The sequence below is a fragment of the Myotis myotis genome, unplaced genomic scaffold, assembly GCF_014108235.1.
Source record: "Myotis myotis isolate mMyoMyo1 unplaced genomic scaffold, mMyoMyo1.p scaffold_m19_p_8, whole genome shotgun sequence".
Lineage (NCBI taxonomy): Eukaryota > Metazoa > Chordata > Mammalia > Chiroptera > Vespertilionidae > Myotis > Myotis myotis.
In genome coordinates this window covers 54025166-54043674 of record NW_023416390.1, presented here as the reverse complement: position 1 = coordinate 54043674, position 18509 = coordinate 54025166, and the positions used below count along the sequence as shown (strand labels likewise).

Below are 18509 nucleotides of genomic sequence, written 5' to 3'. Positions count from 1 at the left end.
AAAGTTATAGTTTGAGTCAAAAAGTAAAAAATTATCTGATTAAGATGAAAAATAATTTTTCATTTTCTTAGGTCCTTTTACACAAATGCTACTAGTTTTTTCAGAGCCAGCTTAGTGATAGAAGAGCAAGACCTATTTATCCTTTTTTCTTCTTGCTTCTTTCCTTATCACCCAGATCCTGGCATTGTGCTTTGGCAGGCCAGACTGTATTATTAGGCATGACAGCCTGCTGAGATTGTGGGACTTGACTCTGGGCCCAAAGCCATTATGGTCCATTATCCTTCCCTAGTTTTCAAGGTTAATGCTAACATATATTATAGTGGTGAAGAGAACAATATAAGTGATTAGTGGATCATTCTCCCTTTGGTCCTTAAGTATCATCTCAGTATAACTTATATTCTTAAGCAAGATGATTAACTTTTCCGGTTCATTAAGATGTTATTTAATGCAGTTATAGCTCAGAGGAGTTTGCTGTGTATGTCTGTGTGACTAATGAGCAGATGAGTTTTTTTTTTATTTGCTTTCTCTTACGTAACTCTTTCAAATAAAGACTTTATCTCTGAAACACTGTGAAGCTAGTGACTTACAGGTTTTTGAGGTACTCAAGCCTGGAAAGACTGTGCTTTAGTAGGAATTATAAATCATAACTATGTCCATGGTTTATTATATGACTCATTTTTATTCTGATTAGAATATTGAACTGGGGCTTATAGATGAAACTGCCATAGGATAGCATACCTCTGATGTTTTAATAACTTACTTTACAATTCCCAATATGAAGTATATATTGCATATTTTACATGCAATTTTCAATCTTAGTAAGGTTTTAGTATAAAGTCATATATATTGACAATTTATCCTTTCCTTATTTCAAATTATTCCAGGAGTATTATAAGTACTGATTTCCAGAGAACTGAGATATAGATAGATGAATTATTCTATACTATCATTCATTTTCAGAATTGGAAGGGACTTTGGAGGTAATTATAGTGAACATTACATTACAGCTGACTTTGAAACATGCATACTATCCCTTTCCATTTTAACAGCAAAGTGTTAGAGCAAAGGTTGGCAAAGTATACTCTATGTGCAAATATGGCCTAATAAGACTTTGTTAGGCTTATGAGCTAAGAATGGTTATTACATTTCACATGATTGAAAAATCACAAAATGATTAATATTTTGTGACATGAAAATGATATGAAATTCAATTTTCAGTGTCCATGCCAGTGTTACTGAAACACAGCCATGCTTATTTGTGCACATGTTGTCTTTGACTATTTTTGTGCTGTAAAGGCAGAGCTGAGTAATTGTGACAGAGATTGTATGGTTCCCAAATCCTAAAATACATAATATTTGGCCCATTATAGAAAAAGTTTGTCTGCCTCTGGTTTAGAGAACTGACTCTAGAGTATAGGGCAGTTCTTGATTCATTTACGGCTTCATGGTGGTGATGGGGGGCATTGCTTTTGCCAATGATTGGCTCAGCATAGGCAAAGCTGTGTCACTTGATAGAGAAGAATCTTTCCTGGGCAGGGGGAAAAATAATGATTTTTTAGAGAGAGAAAATCACAAAAAGGCAAAGAATCTATGGTTAAGAACAAAGTATTTCTTTGCTGTTCCTGGCAGCCGCCTTATGACAATAAGGAAAATCAGCCTGGGGTTACGCTCACACTTAAAGGGAATGCTGACAGAATCACATAGACTGGAATTCAATCCAGCCTAACTTGGATCTTCCTGTTTTGTAAGCCAATGAAAGTCACTGTTTTAGTTTGATTTGGGTTTTCTGTTATCAATAAACCCAATTTTGCCTGCACTTGATACATTACTATAAATACAGATGGATGTTTTAAAACTGCAAGATTCAAACCAGGGACCCATAACCTACTTAATGGAAATTGCGAAGAAAATCTTGTACTGGGAGTTATTTACTGAGGGTGTCAGTATTCAATCAGTGCTTTAGGTGTCTTATGTCCTTAGTCATGGCAGCAACATATGTGATAGGTATTATCTTCATCTTACAAATAAGGACCCTGAGATTATTCAACTTTACAAAGCCACACAGGTAGAATGTGGCACAGTGACCCAAGTCTGTTTCCATAGTCCATTTCTCGTTCACACTGGAGGAAAACATTGTTTTTAAGGGAGAATTCTGCTAATTTTCAAACCTTCAGTGTATTCAGTGGGCAGTGGAAGGTAATTCATTGTGCTCTGCTTGTTTCATATAAGGAATATCTAAAAAAATCAAATAAAGTTAATATTTGATCATCTAAAAGCAGATTAATTACACTGAGGTTTATTGAAGTGAGCTTTGTATTACCAACAAATTTAAAATGCCTTTACTTATTTACTTATTTTATAGACATTTAGGACACTGCATATGGTAACTCTTATTCTGAATTATAGCCTTCTGAAATCTCACTTTTTATACTTTGTATTTTGGTTATAGAAGACCTTTTTTACATAAACACATTTTCCAGGAAGGTTTGAAAAGTATGAAGCACTCTCTTTTCTCAATACACCTATGTCTATTTGAAATATAATCCTCTATATGATCATTACGTATTTAAAGTTGAATGTTTATAATACAAATTTTCCCAAGTCTTTCTTGTGCAACATTTCTACAAAGAGAAACTTCCAAGAGTTTTATTTTTAAAGAATTTATTCCTATTTTAAGATGACTAATATCTAGAGCAGCGGTTCTCAGCCTGTGGGTCGCGGCCCCTTTGGCGGTCGAATGACCCTTTCACAGGGGTCGCCTAAGACCATCCTGCATATCAGATATTTATATTATGATTCATAACAGTAGCAACATTACAGTTATGAAATAGCAACGAAAATAATTTTATGATTGGGTCACAACATGAGGAACTGTATTTAAAGGGCCAGAAGGTTGAGAACCACTGATCTAGAGTCTGGGTATTTGGACTCAGTGGTTCACTACAGGAGAGCTGTGCTAATCTTCCTGCATTCCCTTTTCAGATATGGTCCTTGACCAGCAAGTGAGCTCAGGTCAGCTCAATGAGGATGTGCGCCACAGGGTCCATGAAGCACTGATGAAACAGCATCACCACCAGAATCAGAAAAAACTCACCAATAGACTTCCCATTGTCCGTTCCTTTGCTGATATTGGCAAGAAACAATCAGAACCAAATTCCATGGATAAAAATGGTAAATCTTTCTTTATTGTTCTCTTTATGTTTATCATAGGTGTTTAAACTATCAAAGTGATTCTAAATCCTTTAAAATATTTTTTATTTAAAAATGGTCTTTCGAAATTTAGATTGTTGTTATAAAATTGCTTCTTTTAATATACATATGTAGTATTGTTATCAAGCATTGGATTGTAGAAATTTTAACAAGACTTTAGGTACCCTGAAGGGCTCATGAAATAATGCAAGGGAAACTTTTAGCTAATAAGAAGTTGTAGACTCAAATACAACAAACATAAAGTGAGTGTCAATTGTATCCCAAACAAGGTCCTAGACTTTATCTCATAGCTTGAGAATAGAATACAATACTTCAACTTATGTTCTTTCAGTTAAAATGAATGTGATCTTTATTTAGTGTTTGTGGAAAACAAGATATTAGTTGAAAAGACCAGCTAGGGCAGTGGTTGGCAAACTGTGGCTCACGAGCCACATGCGGCTCTTTGGCCCCTTGAGTGTGGCTCTTCCATAAAATACCACGTGCAGGCATGCACATATAGTGCGATTGAAAGTTCATGGCCCGTGCGCAGAAGTCGGTATTTTGTGGAAGAGCCACACTCAAGGGGCCAAAGAGCCACATGTGGCTCGCGAGCCGCAGTTTGCCGACCACTGAGCGAGGGCATTGCTTGTGGCTCCACATATATTAAGCCTGATTTCCAGTTCATGGGCCCATGTTGCATCCATAGAACTACCATGCTTACCGTCTTCACACACAAACACAGGAGACCCCAACCATGGTTTTCTACCAGTTGTGACTTACTCCCTGTGGTTTGTGCCTCAGACTGTTTGATCCTTTCTGTGTATTTGTTCCTCCTTTTTATCCATTTGGTCCTTCATCATTGACATTACGGAAGTTACTTAAGAATCTTGTTATTATCTATCCTTTCCATTAGTCTTATGAAGGAAAATGAAGTTATCATGAGGATAATATGAATTTGTTAAACTTCCATCAGCTATAAGAGTTCCCATTTTTAAAAGATAAATATTAATGAAAAATAATTGCAAATGCTTTCCTAGAAAGACTCTGATTTCCACAAATGGACTAAAGTTTGTGTATTGTCAGCATGTATTATTTTATGTAATTTCACTTCTATTTTCAGGCTTCAGAGATGCCTTAAATACAAATGCATGATAGTGAATTTTCCTCAGACTTTCTTTATATGGGAATTTTACCAGGTTTCATACTATTGAATCAAATATACTACACAAAGAAGTAGAACAAATGATAAATCAATAAATATGGTACTATTGTCTTAGAACACAGAATCAGTTCCATTTGACTTTCTAAAGACCCTGCAATGACTGAATATAAGTCATTGTTATGTAGAAGTCTGTAGTTGTGCATATATTGAGCTCAATAAAAGTGTTATGAGCACTTTATGGTCTATAGGCTATTGGTATAGACTCTATACCAGGGTGGGCAACCTCTGGCACATGTGCCAAACATGGCATGCCAGTAATTTTTGCTGGCACGCAAAACCCTCTCTTATAATCTTCCATTTACAATTTTTTTATTAATATCGACTTTTTTATTTTTCAGATAAATTCAGTGTAGGTGCATCTTAGATAAATAAATGATTTTACATAACAAGTTATCTTAAAGACCATAGACATGGATTGACGAGAGAGGGGAAGAGCAATTTCTATGCCTCTGCCTTCCTAGATCTGACCAATGTTTTGGTTTCATCCACATACGCTTGTGAATCTTTGTTCTCAGTGATGAATTTTGTTAAGTCTCATAATAGGAGTAGTCTGACGGATGAAAGTAGTAGCTCGTGCATATCTCTGAAGGTCACGAAATATAAACCTGATGTAAAATCTGTCATCAGTGATGCAGCAGCAAAAGTCCCACTGATAATATCAAACGGAGTCATAAAGTTTTCTGTCGGACTATCAGTGTGCATGTATACATTAAAAAATAAGTGTATTTTTCATCATCATAGACTGTGTTTTTGTCACTTGAATGAATTTTATTATTTCTTCACATACGTACACCTTAAGAGATATCAAGTAGGCGTAACATGTTCTCAAAAAATTAGGGTTGGCAAGCAGAAGACAATATAAATGTAGCACTTTTACTTATTGTTGCAATATTAGTATTTATTTGGCATGATGTTAATAAGAAAACAGACTTAGATATTTTGCTAATATTGGCTATGGGCTTGTGTTCACATAATTCCAAAGACCGTATTAAAATATTCCCATGAATTAATTTGTGGGACTGCAAGCACATTAAAAAAAATGTCTGCCTTTACTTCATTACTTTAACTGGAAAGCAGAGTATAAAATATATGTCTATAAGAAGAAAATGTATTTATTCAAAGATGCAAGAATCTTGGGCTGTTAACTAGCCATAATTTATATCTCAAATTTCACTGGGGATAATGTTTGCTATAAAATAATTTTATTGCATTAAGTTCTTGGAGGAAAGAGGTTGCTGAATTTATTGGATGAACCATTTATTGTAATATCATGTAAACCTGGACACACTGTTCGCTACTTCTTTAAACATTTATTAAACATAGAAAGAGATGATAGAATTAGAGCTTTCAATCACAAATCCACATATAGATACAAAGTTTTGTGAGAGCCTTTTTTTTTTTGTTCAGACAACTGCTTAGTTTTTCTGAAAACTAGAATGTGAGTAGTTCTGAAGTGATTCTGTCACCATATGTACAATCAGCCTTTATCTGAACATATACAGACCCCTTGGAGGCATACGTTATGATAATAAAACTTGGAAACATTTCTAGTAAGATTCATACATCCAATTAAGTATTGTAGACTGTATTGTCAGAAGTGGTGTTCTAAGCCTAGGCCTATAACACCTCCTTATGACTCTGTTTTGCTTCCTCACACATTTTGCATAATTATGTGTATTGATAATTCTGAAAATATGTATAGACTTCACCAATTTATAAATAAATTTATCCAGAAGTGAAAAAAGTGTGAAAGACCTTTATTACTAAGGTTCTCAATCTGCTTATGAACTCTAAAAACTGACAAACTTTAGATAAACAAACATCGAAATTCATAGCCATAAACACAGATTTGGGATTCTGTTTCAAAATATGCAATAGAGATTTATTTTTGTGTGTGTGTGCAGTAGTACAGAGAGATGCAAAAAGATTTCAAAATATACAAAAGGGAATAATAATATTTTTATTATTTAAAAATATATCTCCAGTAGAGCATTTCCTATAAAAAGATGAACTTTTTATTTAAAATTATAGACTAAGGATTTTCTAGAATCTTAAAAAAGAAACATTTTTATTCCTAAGTACAGGCTAGAAATAAGCCCTCTCTTCTTTAATAGGCTTTTGTTTTGGAGGCAAAACAATTGAAACTTCCCCCAAATTGAACTCATGCTTATATAAAGAAGTCTGAAGGAATGATATAGAATAAGGTTTCTACTTTCTTAATTGACTTGACCCTTTAGCATGCTACTGTGGTAGTAATCCCAAGGGTTAAACATTCAGAGAAGTTTATCTGAATTTCAAATATGGATCTTTCCTACTATAGATTTTATTATTTTTAAGATAGTGATTTCCTTGGTCCTCTCGTTCCAAGCCCAAAATATTTTGTTCATAATATTTTTAGTGATTTGTGGTAATGTATTCAATCTCACCTCCAGATATTACACTAGTTTTGCTTTTTTGTATAATCATTTTCTTGGTGTTCTGCACATTCTCTTAAGGGCTAACATGCAGGATGCTATGGATTCACTATGCATTTTTAATGCCACCATGCTGTGTTTAACTTTCACTTTTCATTAAGCATCAAAACTGTGAGCATTAAATGTCTGATTTTGATGTTTCAATAAAAAATGACAGTTACATTTGGCAAAACAACAGCAAAAAATAATTAAAAAATAATATCTTCTTTAACATTACAACCCTGAAAAGGATATGGGAAGAAAATACTGAAAATGAATATGTGATTATTCTTTGAAACTAGAAGGACTTTCTAAAAATAAAAATAAGACTTTTGTGTTAAATGATCTAGAAAAAAATCAGTATTTGTGTTTATGATTTAGGTTATGTATTTAATTATATTTTGAGACATTTGAATTATAAATCTATTATAAACTAATATTACCTTAGAGATAAAGTTTATATTAAAAAATAATTTAGGACTCTTAGTTTCCTTAGGTATAGGGTTTTTCATTCCACTGTGTCTTTTACTAATAATTCTAACCCTAATTTTTTTCCTTTAGATATTTTTTCTCCTTCCTATTCTGAATACTTTCCAGTTGTACTTTAAAAACATTTTTTAAATTGATTTCAGAGAGAGGAAGGGAGAGGGAAAGAGGGAAAAAAACATAAATAACGAGAGTCATTGATCAGCTGCCTCCTGCACGCCCCCTACAAAGGATTGAGCCCGCAACCTGGGCATGTGCCCTGACTAGGAACAGAACCGTGACCTGCTGGATCATGGTTCAAGGCTCAACCACTGAGCAACACTGGCTGGGCTCCAGTTGTACCTTTTATTTAAGATTTCAACGGAATTACAGAACAGAAGGTCTCTGACTTACTCTCAAAACCAGTTTTACTGGAGAACATTTAGATTTGGAAGGATGGGATATGTGTTGGCTCTTCCAGGCTACATAGATTCCAGCCCTTACAATAATGTATGCATATGTATTGTGAATGATTTTTATTTACGGCCTTTGGAAATCAGTTTTATTGCTTTGTAAGCACTACTTTAAAAAATGTTGTACTTTTTATTTTCAGAGGTACAATGTTTTTATGTGTATTTAGATATTTATATGCTTTCTTATTTTTTAAATACTGTGGTCTCATAAGTAAGATACCAAAAGTTAAAAATTATCCTTCACAATGTTCTACCTTTGAAGAAATAAAGCTAGAATAATAATTCTTAGAATTACTTGGAAAAAAAAACATAGTAAAAGATTCATTTTGATGACAGAATTAAACATTTTATAATAAAGATATTTTTCATTGTTCCAAAATGTCAAGATAATATTGTAGACACAATTGGTGGCTGTTCAGAAGCTGTATTTATTGCTACTGAGTTTTGGAATATCAGGACTAGTTTTTAACTGCAAAACTATTTCTAGTATGATGCTTTTAAATTTGTTATTTCTTATATTACATTAATTATTTTCAGGCATAATAATTTTTTCCAGGTTTAATTAAGTGCATACTTCTTATGTTTTTGAAGTGCAGCTCACTTAATCAACATTTTCTAAATATTTAGCCTTTCTTTCATGTTTCCTATTTCCATAAATTAATGTATTGTTACACATGTTTGTAACTTTGTCATTCATCTTTATATTTCTTTATTTTGCTCTGTCTTGTGTCTGTCTCTAACAGGCTCATCTCATCTCTGTACCTCCCTCATCTCCTACCCTTTGGGTACTCTAAATGCGTTGAAGGTTTCCTGAGGTAGTGTAAACCAGCTTGGTCTCTAGGTTAAAGTAATGTACCTCCATGTCTTCATCACAGTTTCCTTCTATTACACATGATTTTCAGTACATTGAGCAGTAGAAAATAATTATATTCTTAAGTGATATATTCTTTTGATTTGAATTGGCCAAATAGAAATTGGTACTGTTTTACAATACTTATGTATATAATTTATTTGAAGAAAAAGAAAACTATAGGTAAGGACTAAATACTTAAAGGTTTTTTTAATAACATATTTTACTGTTGTGTTTCAATAACATGTTTTAATGATACTAATGTTACTTACAGTAAAATTAGTACTTTTGACATAATCTCATGTTACTCCCCTGCAAGTTTATAATAAGATAAATGTCTATGCCAGTTGCACAATGGACTTAGTGAAAAATTTATGGAGTAGCAAGTAGAAAGGCAGAGCTTCCATATTCTAGTTAGTAATCACCTGAATTATTCTCAATTTTCTCCTGTGCTTGTCCCACATCTTTAATGATTTTCCTTGGAAAACTTGATGTCTATAATAACTTTATCCAACTCATATGATCCCTACATAGAGGTCCAGAGGACAAAATGAATTCATGATTCAAAAGAAAATCCATTCAAGCAGTTACCAATATGAATACTAGATAATATGAATTTTAATTGATAAAATGTATAACATATATCAAAACATATAACATTAAAAATGTGAACAGTTTGAGTTTAAAGTTTTGGAACAATAAACACATATGGTAAATATATAGAATGATGTTAGGTTTCTCAAATGTTTACACTTAAATAGCCATGTACTTTTCCCTGTTAATAATAATGGTATTCATTTTTCATCAGTTTTTGAATAATTTACCCTGAATGTAATGAAGTTACTGAGTTAATAAGTATCTTTTTAAATTGCTTTGGATAGTCCACTTCATGTCTCATAACAGATGTGATTAAACATTGTAATGACATATACTTATAGGATATATTAATATGAACAGTGATCAGGGGATGAAGTGATGGTTATGTAAAGAAGCAGGCAAAAAACATGTATGTTCACAAGTATTGTGGCATAGTGATTAGACCAATTATAAAAATTAGCATTCATAAAGAATATATATATATATATAAATGATGCTAAATCCCAACTTTATACTATTTTGTCTTAGAGGGGAAAATAGCCCAGCACATTCTTTGTTATTCTTTTAGGAAACATATTCACTTCTGTTGGAAGGAAAATCCTGTACCTGAAAATTGTCATTATATGAACTACTATTGTTTTAGACATTAGCGAGAAAATAAGGGATGCTCTTTTAAAACCTAAATTTACTGATTCTTCTTATATAATATTTGAGTTAATGAAAGTCATTTTGAAATTCAAGCCCATTGCCTCTTGAAAGGCAGTGATAATTGAAGTAAACTAAAGAAATTAGTGCTTAGACAAATAAAGATTATAGTTGATAACAAAATTATAGAAATTAACTTATGAGATTTCCAGTAGTTCAATAGACTATAATTCATTCATGTGTGCATTTTAGTTTGATAGAGAGCAAATAAAATTTTAAGCATTATTTAAAGGCTAGTATTTTTTCAAAACAACACAAACCAAACTTGTTTAATTTTAAAATAATATTACCCATATATTTTTCTCTATCCTGCCAAGTTTTCAGATACTGCTTGAAGTTATATAAATTCAATGTATATTGTCTCATGTTAACAAATTAATGTATATATTAATAAATAAGCTTTGTAGTACTCTTTAAACTTTGCAACATATTTGGTATATGACATTTGTTATTAAACATATGTAACTACTAATATTTACTACTGTTAACTATTACTGCTGAAATATAAGAGATACCAAATTTGTAGTTTATATTCCTAGGCTGGTAGTTTTTAAGCTTTTATTATTATTTTTTTAAATGTATTTCTATTTATTTCAGAGAGGAAAAGAGAGAGGGAGATAAAAATATAAATGATGAGAGAGAATCATTGATTGGCTGCCTCCTGAATGCACTGGGGAGCGAGCCCACAACCTGGGTATGTGCCCTGACCGGGAATCAAACTGTGACCTCCTGGTTCATAGGTTGACAGTCAATCACTGAGCCATGCTGGCCAGGCACTTTTTAAGCTCTGTTTCCTGTATTAGCATATATTCTATGTACATATCTAGAATCCAGAACTAGTAAGGAAATTGCTAACATCTAGTATGTCTCCTGCTAATTAAATACTCTCCACTAGGTCATTATCCATATCCTTAAAATATTTATAAGAAATCGTTTTCAAATACCATCCTGATTATCAGCTTTATGAGGTAATATTTTATGGAATTTTCATCATCTTATAACAAAAATATGATAGAACAATAAATCTCAAAATATATTAATATTTACATGATAAAATACAAATGCCATGTGAGCTAAAAGTAATTTGTGAAATGTTCTACTTTTAAAGTATATGATGAAAACATAGCCTATTCAATTTTAAATTATAGCATATTTTCTATACAATTAAATTTCTTCAATGCTGATTACATTTGATTAACTTTCTTTTTGTGTGTTTCTTGCTGATTGAATTAAATTATTGTTCTTCCATGTATTTTATACCACATTAAATAAATTATTATAAGAAAGAAGATATATGTTTATTTAATTTTTTAAGCCTTGAATTTCACCACTCAATTTTATAGAACATTCAGTAAATTTAGGTTTAAATATATCTAATGTTCTAACTCATGAAAATATGGAGAAATGATGTGAAACTGGTGATTGAAGACATCTGTTAGCACAAATGCATTATGTAAAAGGTTTTTTAAATTGCAGTTATTATTTTGAGAATGATAAATTAAATGGCTGCTAATGAACAGTTCACAGTCATAGCTGCATATTGCAGTTAGAAATGGGAGAATGAAAATAATTGATGCTGCTTAAGTCTATTATTTCTCCAAAATTATATATATGTCTTGGAATATGCTAAAATCAGAATTTGTGTACATGGTTTGATGCCCATTTGCTTTAAAAATCATATTAAAATCTTCACCACATGTATTATTTTACTTTGTTTAGTGAAAGCAAAAAACTATTTCAGTTCTAGAAGAATCTTAAGCCCATTACTTTCTAGAAATATAACAATTTTAAAACATAAAAAAATTGTATCTATTAGTAAGTGGCCCATTTGAGAGGCTTAATAGTGCACAGGGCAAAATTCGAGTAATATTTGAAAGTAAGTTATAATTTCTGGGTAGTGAAGAAGAAGTGGGATTTCAGGAGAGAATTTATAGAAAAGGTTTTATTTGTATATGTACTAGTAGTTTAGAGGCATTTAGATGAGTACGAACTGCAGTGACTAGAGATGAAACTGCAGGTGAATTTGAATAAAGTTGGGATTTAGGTAGGTAGAGAGAAGAAGTAGGCAGACACAAGAGAGTGTATTCCCAACAAATAAGACTAATGAGAATAGGAGCAGTAGTTTGAAGTAAGTTACTATAAATATGGTCAAGGCTTTAAAGCTTGGTTGTCATCACTCACTCCACAACAAAAGTAACAAGTAAGTATGGAGAGACGTTAGGAAGAAGATACATGTGAAATCATGCAGAACTCTTTAATTTTTACCATTGAATTGCTAAACATGAAGAGCTTACAGATAAGTTTAAATTAAAAAATGTTTCATAATTAGTGGATAATGGAATTTAATTACCATTTGCTAGCCATTGTCATGTTCCCAGATCTGCTGTCCACTTAACTAATGTCATAATCTTCACTATAATTTGGGAAGGATGACAAAATAATTAAGTTCCTGGTTAGTGTTAATGGAAACTTGATATAATTCAAATCTATTGATCATTTCTCTGCAGACCAATATCAGTATGCTTATGTAATCGAATAGTGACAAGCATACAATTATAATCACAGTGTTTGTACTGTATGAACACTCTCATATAGAAATCTCTGAAAGTTGTCAAAGAATTTTTTTCTCATTAGTTTGTTCTTTTAGATGCAATAGAAGCTCTATGTATGCTGTATGCTCTTCAGAGAAATATTCACCCTTTTTTTTAAAAAAAAACTATACATTTTAAATTCTTTAGTCTGGGCTTAAATCATAATAGATGTCTACCTTATTGTTTTAAAAAATATATATCGTCAGTTTTGGATAAAATATAAAAATCAATGATGCTTCAAAACCATGATTACTTTGTAATACTTTCATAAGTGATATTTCTTCATAAGGAATAACTATTTAGTTACAGAGTTTTAACCTGGGAATTTGGTTTACATTTTCTTGACTAAATTCTCCCATTTCTTTCTGTAACTGATAAATAAGACTATTGATAGAGTTCTATTTATATTGAACCTTCATGCTTACTTCATAAACTCATTAAGAAACTATATTAGTCTCATATTTCACTCAGAATGTCTGGAAGGATGTAAGTAATTGTTTGTATTCTATAATAACAATCTCTTTCAGCAGGTCAGGCTGTTTCTCCACAGTCTGCTCCAGCCTGTGTTGAAAATAAAAATGACGTGAGCAGAGAAAACAGCACAGTTGACTTTAGCAAGGTAAGCTTTCCTCTCTTTCATTTAAGTAAGTTGCTGAATTATTATTAGAAATTACTACATAATTTTTGCATGCACATTTTTTGTTATTTAGCCAGAACTGGATGTTGTTATAGATAGTGTTGGCATTTAATTTCATATGTAGCATTTTACTTATTCAAGAGCCAAATGTGTACATTGTAGGCATAGTGTTTTTAGGTTTGAGCCACTTGGTATGAAGTATCCCTTCCAGTAAAAGAATAACTGGACTTCACAGAGAAATTCACAGAAGTTTATTATTTAAATTTCTGCTGTTTTTTCAAAGTTATTTTTCCTTTACTTAAGGAAAAACAAATCATATAAAATTTCATTGTAGTAATTCAGAGAAAGGCATTAGTGTAAGAAAGCACTAGAATATGGTGGAACTGAGCAAGGTTTCCAATAAAAACATAATAAAGATGGACTGTTGAGGGATACATCTAATTGGAGCCAATTCAAATGCATTCTTAAATTATTACTTAAATTATTCTAAGAAGATAATGAGTCTGTGAAAATAATGTGATTTTAGTCAGCAAATTCCTGACATTGTGCATGTGCTATTGTGGGCTACGGTAAACTAGCACTTAAACAGCAACGAGGAGTCTCAATACTGACCCAAAATAAAGAGGGTCAACCATTCTCTTTATCTGAGTGGCTGAAACAGCAGTGACTCAGTGTGTGTGTGTGTGTGTGTGTGTGTGGTTTCCCCCCATGAAGTCAGTAGCACTGGCAATGATTATAACAGTGGGAGGCGATGGGGATGGGAGGCACCAGTAAAGTCCTGAAAAAAGTAATAGCAATCAGCTCCCCGTTGCTGTTTCAGAATCTCTCCGCTAATGCCTAAGTGGTCTGGGTCTAGTCATGTGCATGCTCTCCCTCTGCTGCCTGGTGGAGTCTTGGTGGGAGCGCTGTGTACGAGTTTAAGTCTGTTAATTATGCGTGCAGGGACTAGGAGGCCAGCAAAAGGGGCATACTAGTCCATGTGGGATGAAACACAGGCATGAAAAAGGACCTCCACACCAGCAAGAGAGAGAGGTGAGGGCATACTCGGGCTATGTTTCCACGATGGTTCGAAGCTCATTTCACTGTATGGAGGCATGTGATCCAAACATTAAGCCAGTTCAAATGTAATCCATTTGCCGTTCCAAAAACTATCTTTTCAAAGCATTACATCTTCATTCATCTGCAAATTGGAATAAAATTGTTGCAAACTGCCATACATGTAATTGCTGATATTCTTCATTTGAAACGTTATCTTAAAAGCAATGGCAGCCCTGAATGGGTGGCTCAGTTTGTTGGAGTGTCATCCTGTATGCCAAAGGTTGCGGGTTTGATTATGGTCAGGGCACATATGGGAGGCAACCGATCGATGCCCTCCCCCCCCCCCTCAAAAAATTAATAAAACATATTTGGGTGAGGAATAAAATAAATAAAGAAAGAAAGAAAAAAGAAAGAAAGCACTGACATAAGAAATTGCTTATTTATTTATGCAGGCCTTAACAGTACAACATGGGCATATTTAACATTCTCACAAATAATAATCATCAATTTTATCCTTTCAACTAAATTACCTTTTAACTTTTTTTAAAGGATATAATCCTTTCAAGCTGAGTTTTATATTTCCATACCATATTGCTTTTAGTTGTCTGACCTATCTTTGGCAGCCTTGAAAATGCTTCACATTTGAAAGAAAATGAGTTTTGTCAAGTGGAGACTAGTCTTATCCTCAGGTCCCCCCAAACAATTAGAACTACAGGAGAGTGAAAAATAGATTTTCTGTCCTTTAATCCTTTTCTTCTTATTATATTTCCAATCACTTGTCCATTTCATCTTTTAATAGGCAAGTTAAGTTTCTAGAGCCCTCTATTCAGTGCTCACCTTCTATATTCCTTAGTCTCTCATCCCCAGCATGACACCTTGGAAAGAACATGGCTTTTTACAAAGAGCGTGAGATCTGGAATCCTAACTCTAGTGTTTATAAACTATCTGATCTTAAAGGAGTTCTCTGAACTTCAGCTTTCTTGTTTGTAAAATAAGAATAAGAATACTATGTATAATAATGTAAAAATAAAATAATATAGAGAGAGCCTGGCAGAGTGCTGGGAATATAGCAGGCATTGTCCATTTAAATATTTTCAATTTTAATATGTAGATTCCAAACCTCAGTAGAATTTTGAGGTGTTAAGGGTAAAAAAGTCTTTATTCATTTCATGTGACTTGATCCTATATTCTATCTATTCAATCTACATTTTTTAACCCTTCCAATGGATAGGCCCATCAAACTTCCTAATTTAAGGGATGTTTTTGAATATAATCTAAGTTGTCAGGTTGTTGCTTCCTATAATATTTTAAAAAGCAGATGTGTCAAAACACTCTATGTTTCCATTTATTAAATTGACATGTAGAGGGTGGATATTTTAGTATTTCCCAAGTGTTGGTGGCATTTCTTTTATTTCAAACTAGAGGCCTGGTGCACAGATTCATGCACCGGTGGGGTCCCTCAGCCTACTCTGTGGGGATCGGGCCAAAACTGGCTCTCCAACATTCCCCGAGGGGTCCGGGATTGTGAGAGGGCAGTTCTCAGGTAACACACCCCAGAATCGGGCTCCCTCCTCTCTTCTCCCAATATTATGTGACTTTCTCTCTGTATCTGTCTCGCTTCTTTCATCTCACTTTACCCTAAGTTTGGTGGTAACTGACAACTTGTGGGCATTTAGCTGCAAAATGCAAGTATTTAGCAAACGGGATTTACTTAGCCTGGAATCTAGTTGGCCTAGGGCAGGACCCTGCTCAATGTCAGGCTCCCACCAGACCCTTCCACCCAGGTGGAGTCCTGTAGCAGCGGGAACCTCCTTCTTTCTACCTGAGCTGCTGCTTCACCTTCCCTCTCTGGAGGAGGTTGTCTGTTGGCATTACTGCCCCTCCTGGAAGGAGGGAAGCTGCGGCTGGTTTCCCAGCCGAGAGTGGTAGCAGAAAATTATCTGCCTCTACTGAAAATCAATATTAACTGGATGGGCCAGTGCGGGCGCCATAAGGTCCTGCATGCCTCATCATTTAGCTAATTGAATTGAAAAGTGTCTGTATGGGCCAGACCATGACCTCTGCAATGGGCTAGAGGTCTGGTGGGGAGCCAGACCCAAAGTGGGGAGCCAATAGGCTAGAGGCCCAGTGCATGGATTCATGCACTGGTGGGGTCCCTTGGCCTGGCCTGTGGGTATTGGGCTGAAATTGGCTATCCAACATCCCCCGAGGGGTCCCAGATTGTGAAAGTGCAGTTCTTGGGTGACGCACCCCAGAATCAGACTCCCTCCTCTCTGGTTCTGGGTGCATCACCTGAGAACTGCAGGTGCCAAGTCATCACAGCTCGGCAGCTCCTGCATTGAGCGTCTGCCCCCTGGTGGTCAGTGCGCGTCATAGCTACCGGTCAGATGGTTGAATGTTTGGCTGGTTGCTTAGGCTTTTATATATATAGATGACTCAAGAAAACATTCACATTATTTTCTAGAGAAATAACTTTCTTCTGCATCTATCTTTAATATGTGAAACATAATATAAAGAGTTAGATGATTAAATCCTTGAATTCCAGGAAAACTCAGAAATCTTCTCATTTAAAAGGTGAGAAAGCTGTATCCCAGAGAGACTAAGAGAGCTGCTCAAGATCTCTGGTTGTTTAGTGTCACAGTGCCATTTCCCCCAAGAGAATTCCTGTTGCTTTCCTTGTACTTCATGTAATGCACTTAAGACAAACTTTCCCCTAAAGTCCCATCTGTATTTCCTTCACATATCAGTGTGTAGCTTGACCACACTTCCAGTTCCACCATGATCTGTCTAACCTTGTTCCTTAAAAATATCGCTGTTTCTCACCTACAGCTTATGCACCAAATGCCCAGAATGAAGCATCTATCTCTTCTTTGCACAAAGGTCTGGAGAACTTAAAAACAGGGTGTAAATCCTGATTCATAAGAGAAGAAATCCTTGATTTCTTTAAGATCCTATTCAGAAGAACTGAAAATCCAGGATTTTTAAATGTTCACTCCAAGTGTTTTTAGTAACTTGAGGATTGTCTTAGAGATGTATTTAATCTAGTTCCTTTCTCAGAGGTGTTTTAGGCATTTGTAATTTTATTACAGGTTAAATTGTGGTCTTTAAATGTGACCTTTTGTTATAGTAGTTATGTAGTTAGTTATATTGCCAAAATGAGGTTTTTTAATGAATGATAGTATATTAACACAAATACAAAAATATAGGGGTGCCCCCAAGAATAGTATAATATATAATTGCAATAGAATAACAATTAGAAATTATAAATCTAATACTCCCTCAAATATACTAGTATAACTACTTCAAGAATAATATAATGGGGGGGGGGGAATGGGGCTATAAGGAACCAATGGGGGAAAAACAGGGACATATTAAATACTTTAAACAATAAAGATTAAAAGAAATTTAAAAATTTTTTTAAAAAATAATATAATGGCCCTGGCCGGTATGGCTCATACCCAAGTTGTGGGTTCAATCCCAGGTTGGGGTGTGTCCGGGAGGGAACTGATCAATGTTTCTCTGTCACATCGATGTTTATCTCTCTCCCATCCTCTCTCTCTAAAGTCAATAAAAACATTTAAATAAAGAATAATATAATGTAATGAGTATAATATAATGGCTACTCCAGATATATATTATTTAACTATAACTTATTATGTTTTAAATCAAGAAATAAATTTGTTAATTCTGAAATAAAAGTCTGTATATTTAATGTTCTTCCTAAATTACAGGTATCAACTAATATATTAGGTATTGTGTAATGCAAACATAAAATCTTGTGTAAGGACCATATATTTCCTTTTATATAATTAAGCTATTTTAGCATACTATGTACTTCTTGATTCAATTAAAATTGCATCTTAAAGCAGTTATTTGTATAATTCCCACCTGCCTGAGGCACAGACTTCAATAGTTAAGACTATGGCATTTTTCAGACAACAAATGAGCTGACCAAAAGTTTCTCAGTTGGAATTTAGACTTTTCATTGAAGTTATGACAGGTATTATCAATATTACCCATATTGTTCATCAATCACAGAATTTCTTAAAAAGCTATTTTTTATTTTAAAGTTTGTTCTGGTGCATTAACACTGTAGAGTGTTGTTTCCATTGGGGGGGAACTTAGTTGTTTGCTCTTTCAGGCCATGAAAGACTGGGTTCATAGGGTATAGGTAATCTTTTGTTCCCTTGGAATTTATGCTGTATACTGAAATTATAAAGCATTAGTAATTGAAAGCATTTCCAATGCATGCGATCTCCTAGATAGACAGACACAAAAATATGATCATA

At 33.8% G+C, this 18509-nt stretch overlaps 1 protein-coding gene across 8 annotated transcripts in view; it reads left to right on the top strand.

Moving 5' to 3' along the window:
• The window catches only part of SLC4A10 (solute carrier family 4 member 10), a 238689-nt gene that overhangs the window by 127786 nt on the left and 92394 nt on the right, over positions 1–18509 (top strand). For 5 of the 8 annotated variants that reach the window (XM_036320544.1, XM_036320547.1, XM_036320542.1 and 2 more), the window contains 3 exons: positions 2983–3171; positions 13073–13164; positions 14125–14214. In XM_036320544.1, the coding sequence (XP_036176437.1) occupies positions 2983–3171; positions 13073–13164; positions 14125–14214 (371 nt within the window). The remainder of the gene's footprint in view (positions 1–2982; positions 3172–13072; positions 13165–14124; positions 14215–18509) is intronic. The other 3 variants (XM_036320541.1, XM_036320546.1, XM_036320545.1) reach the window with 3 other exon arrangements.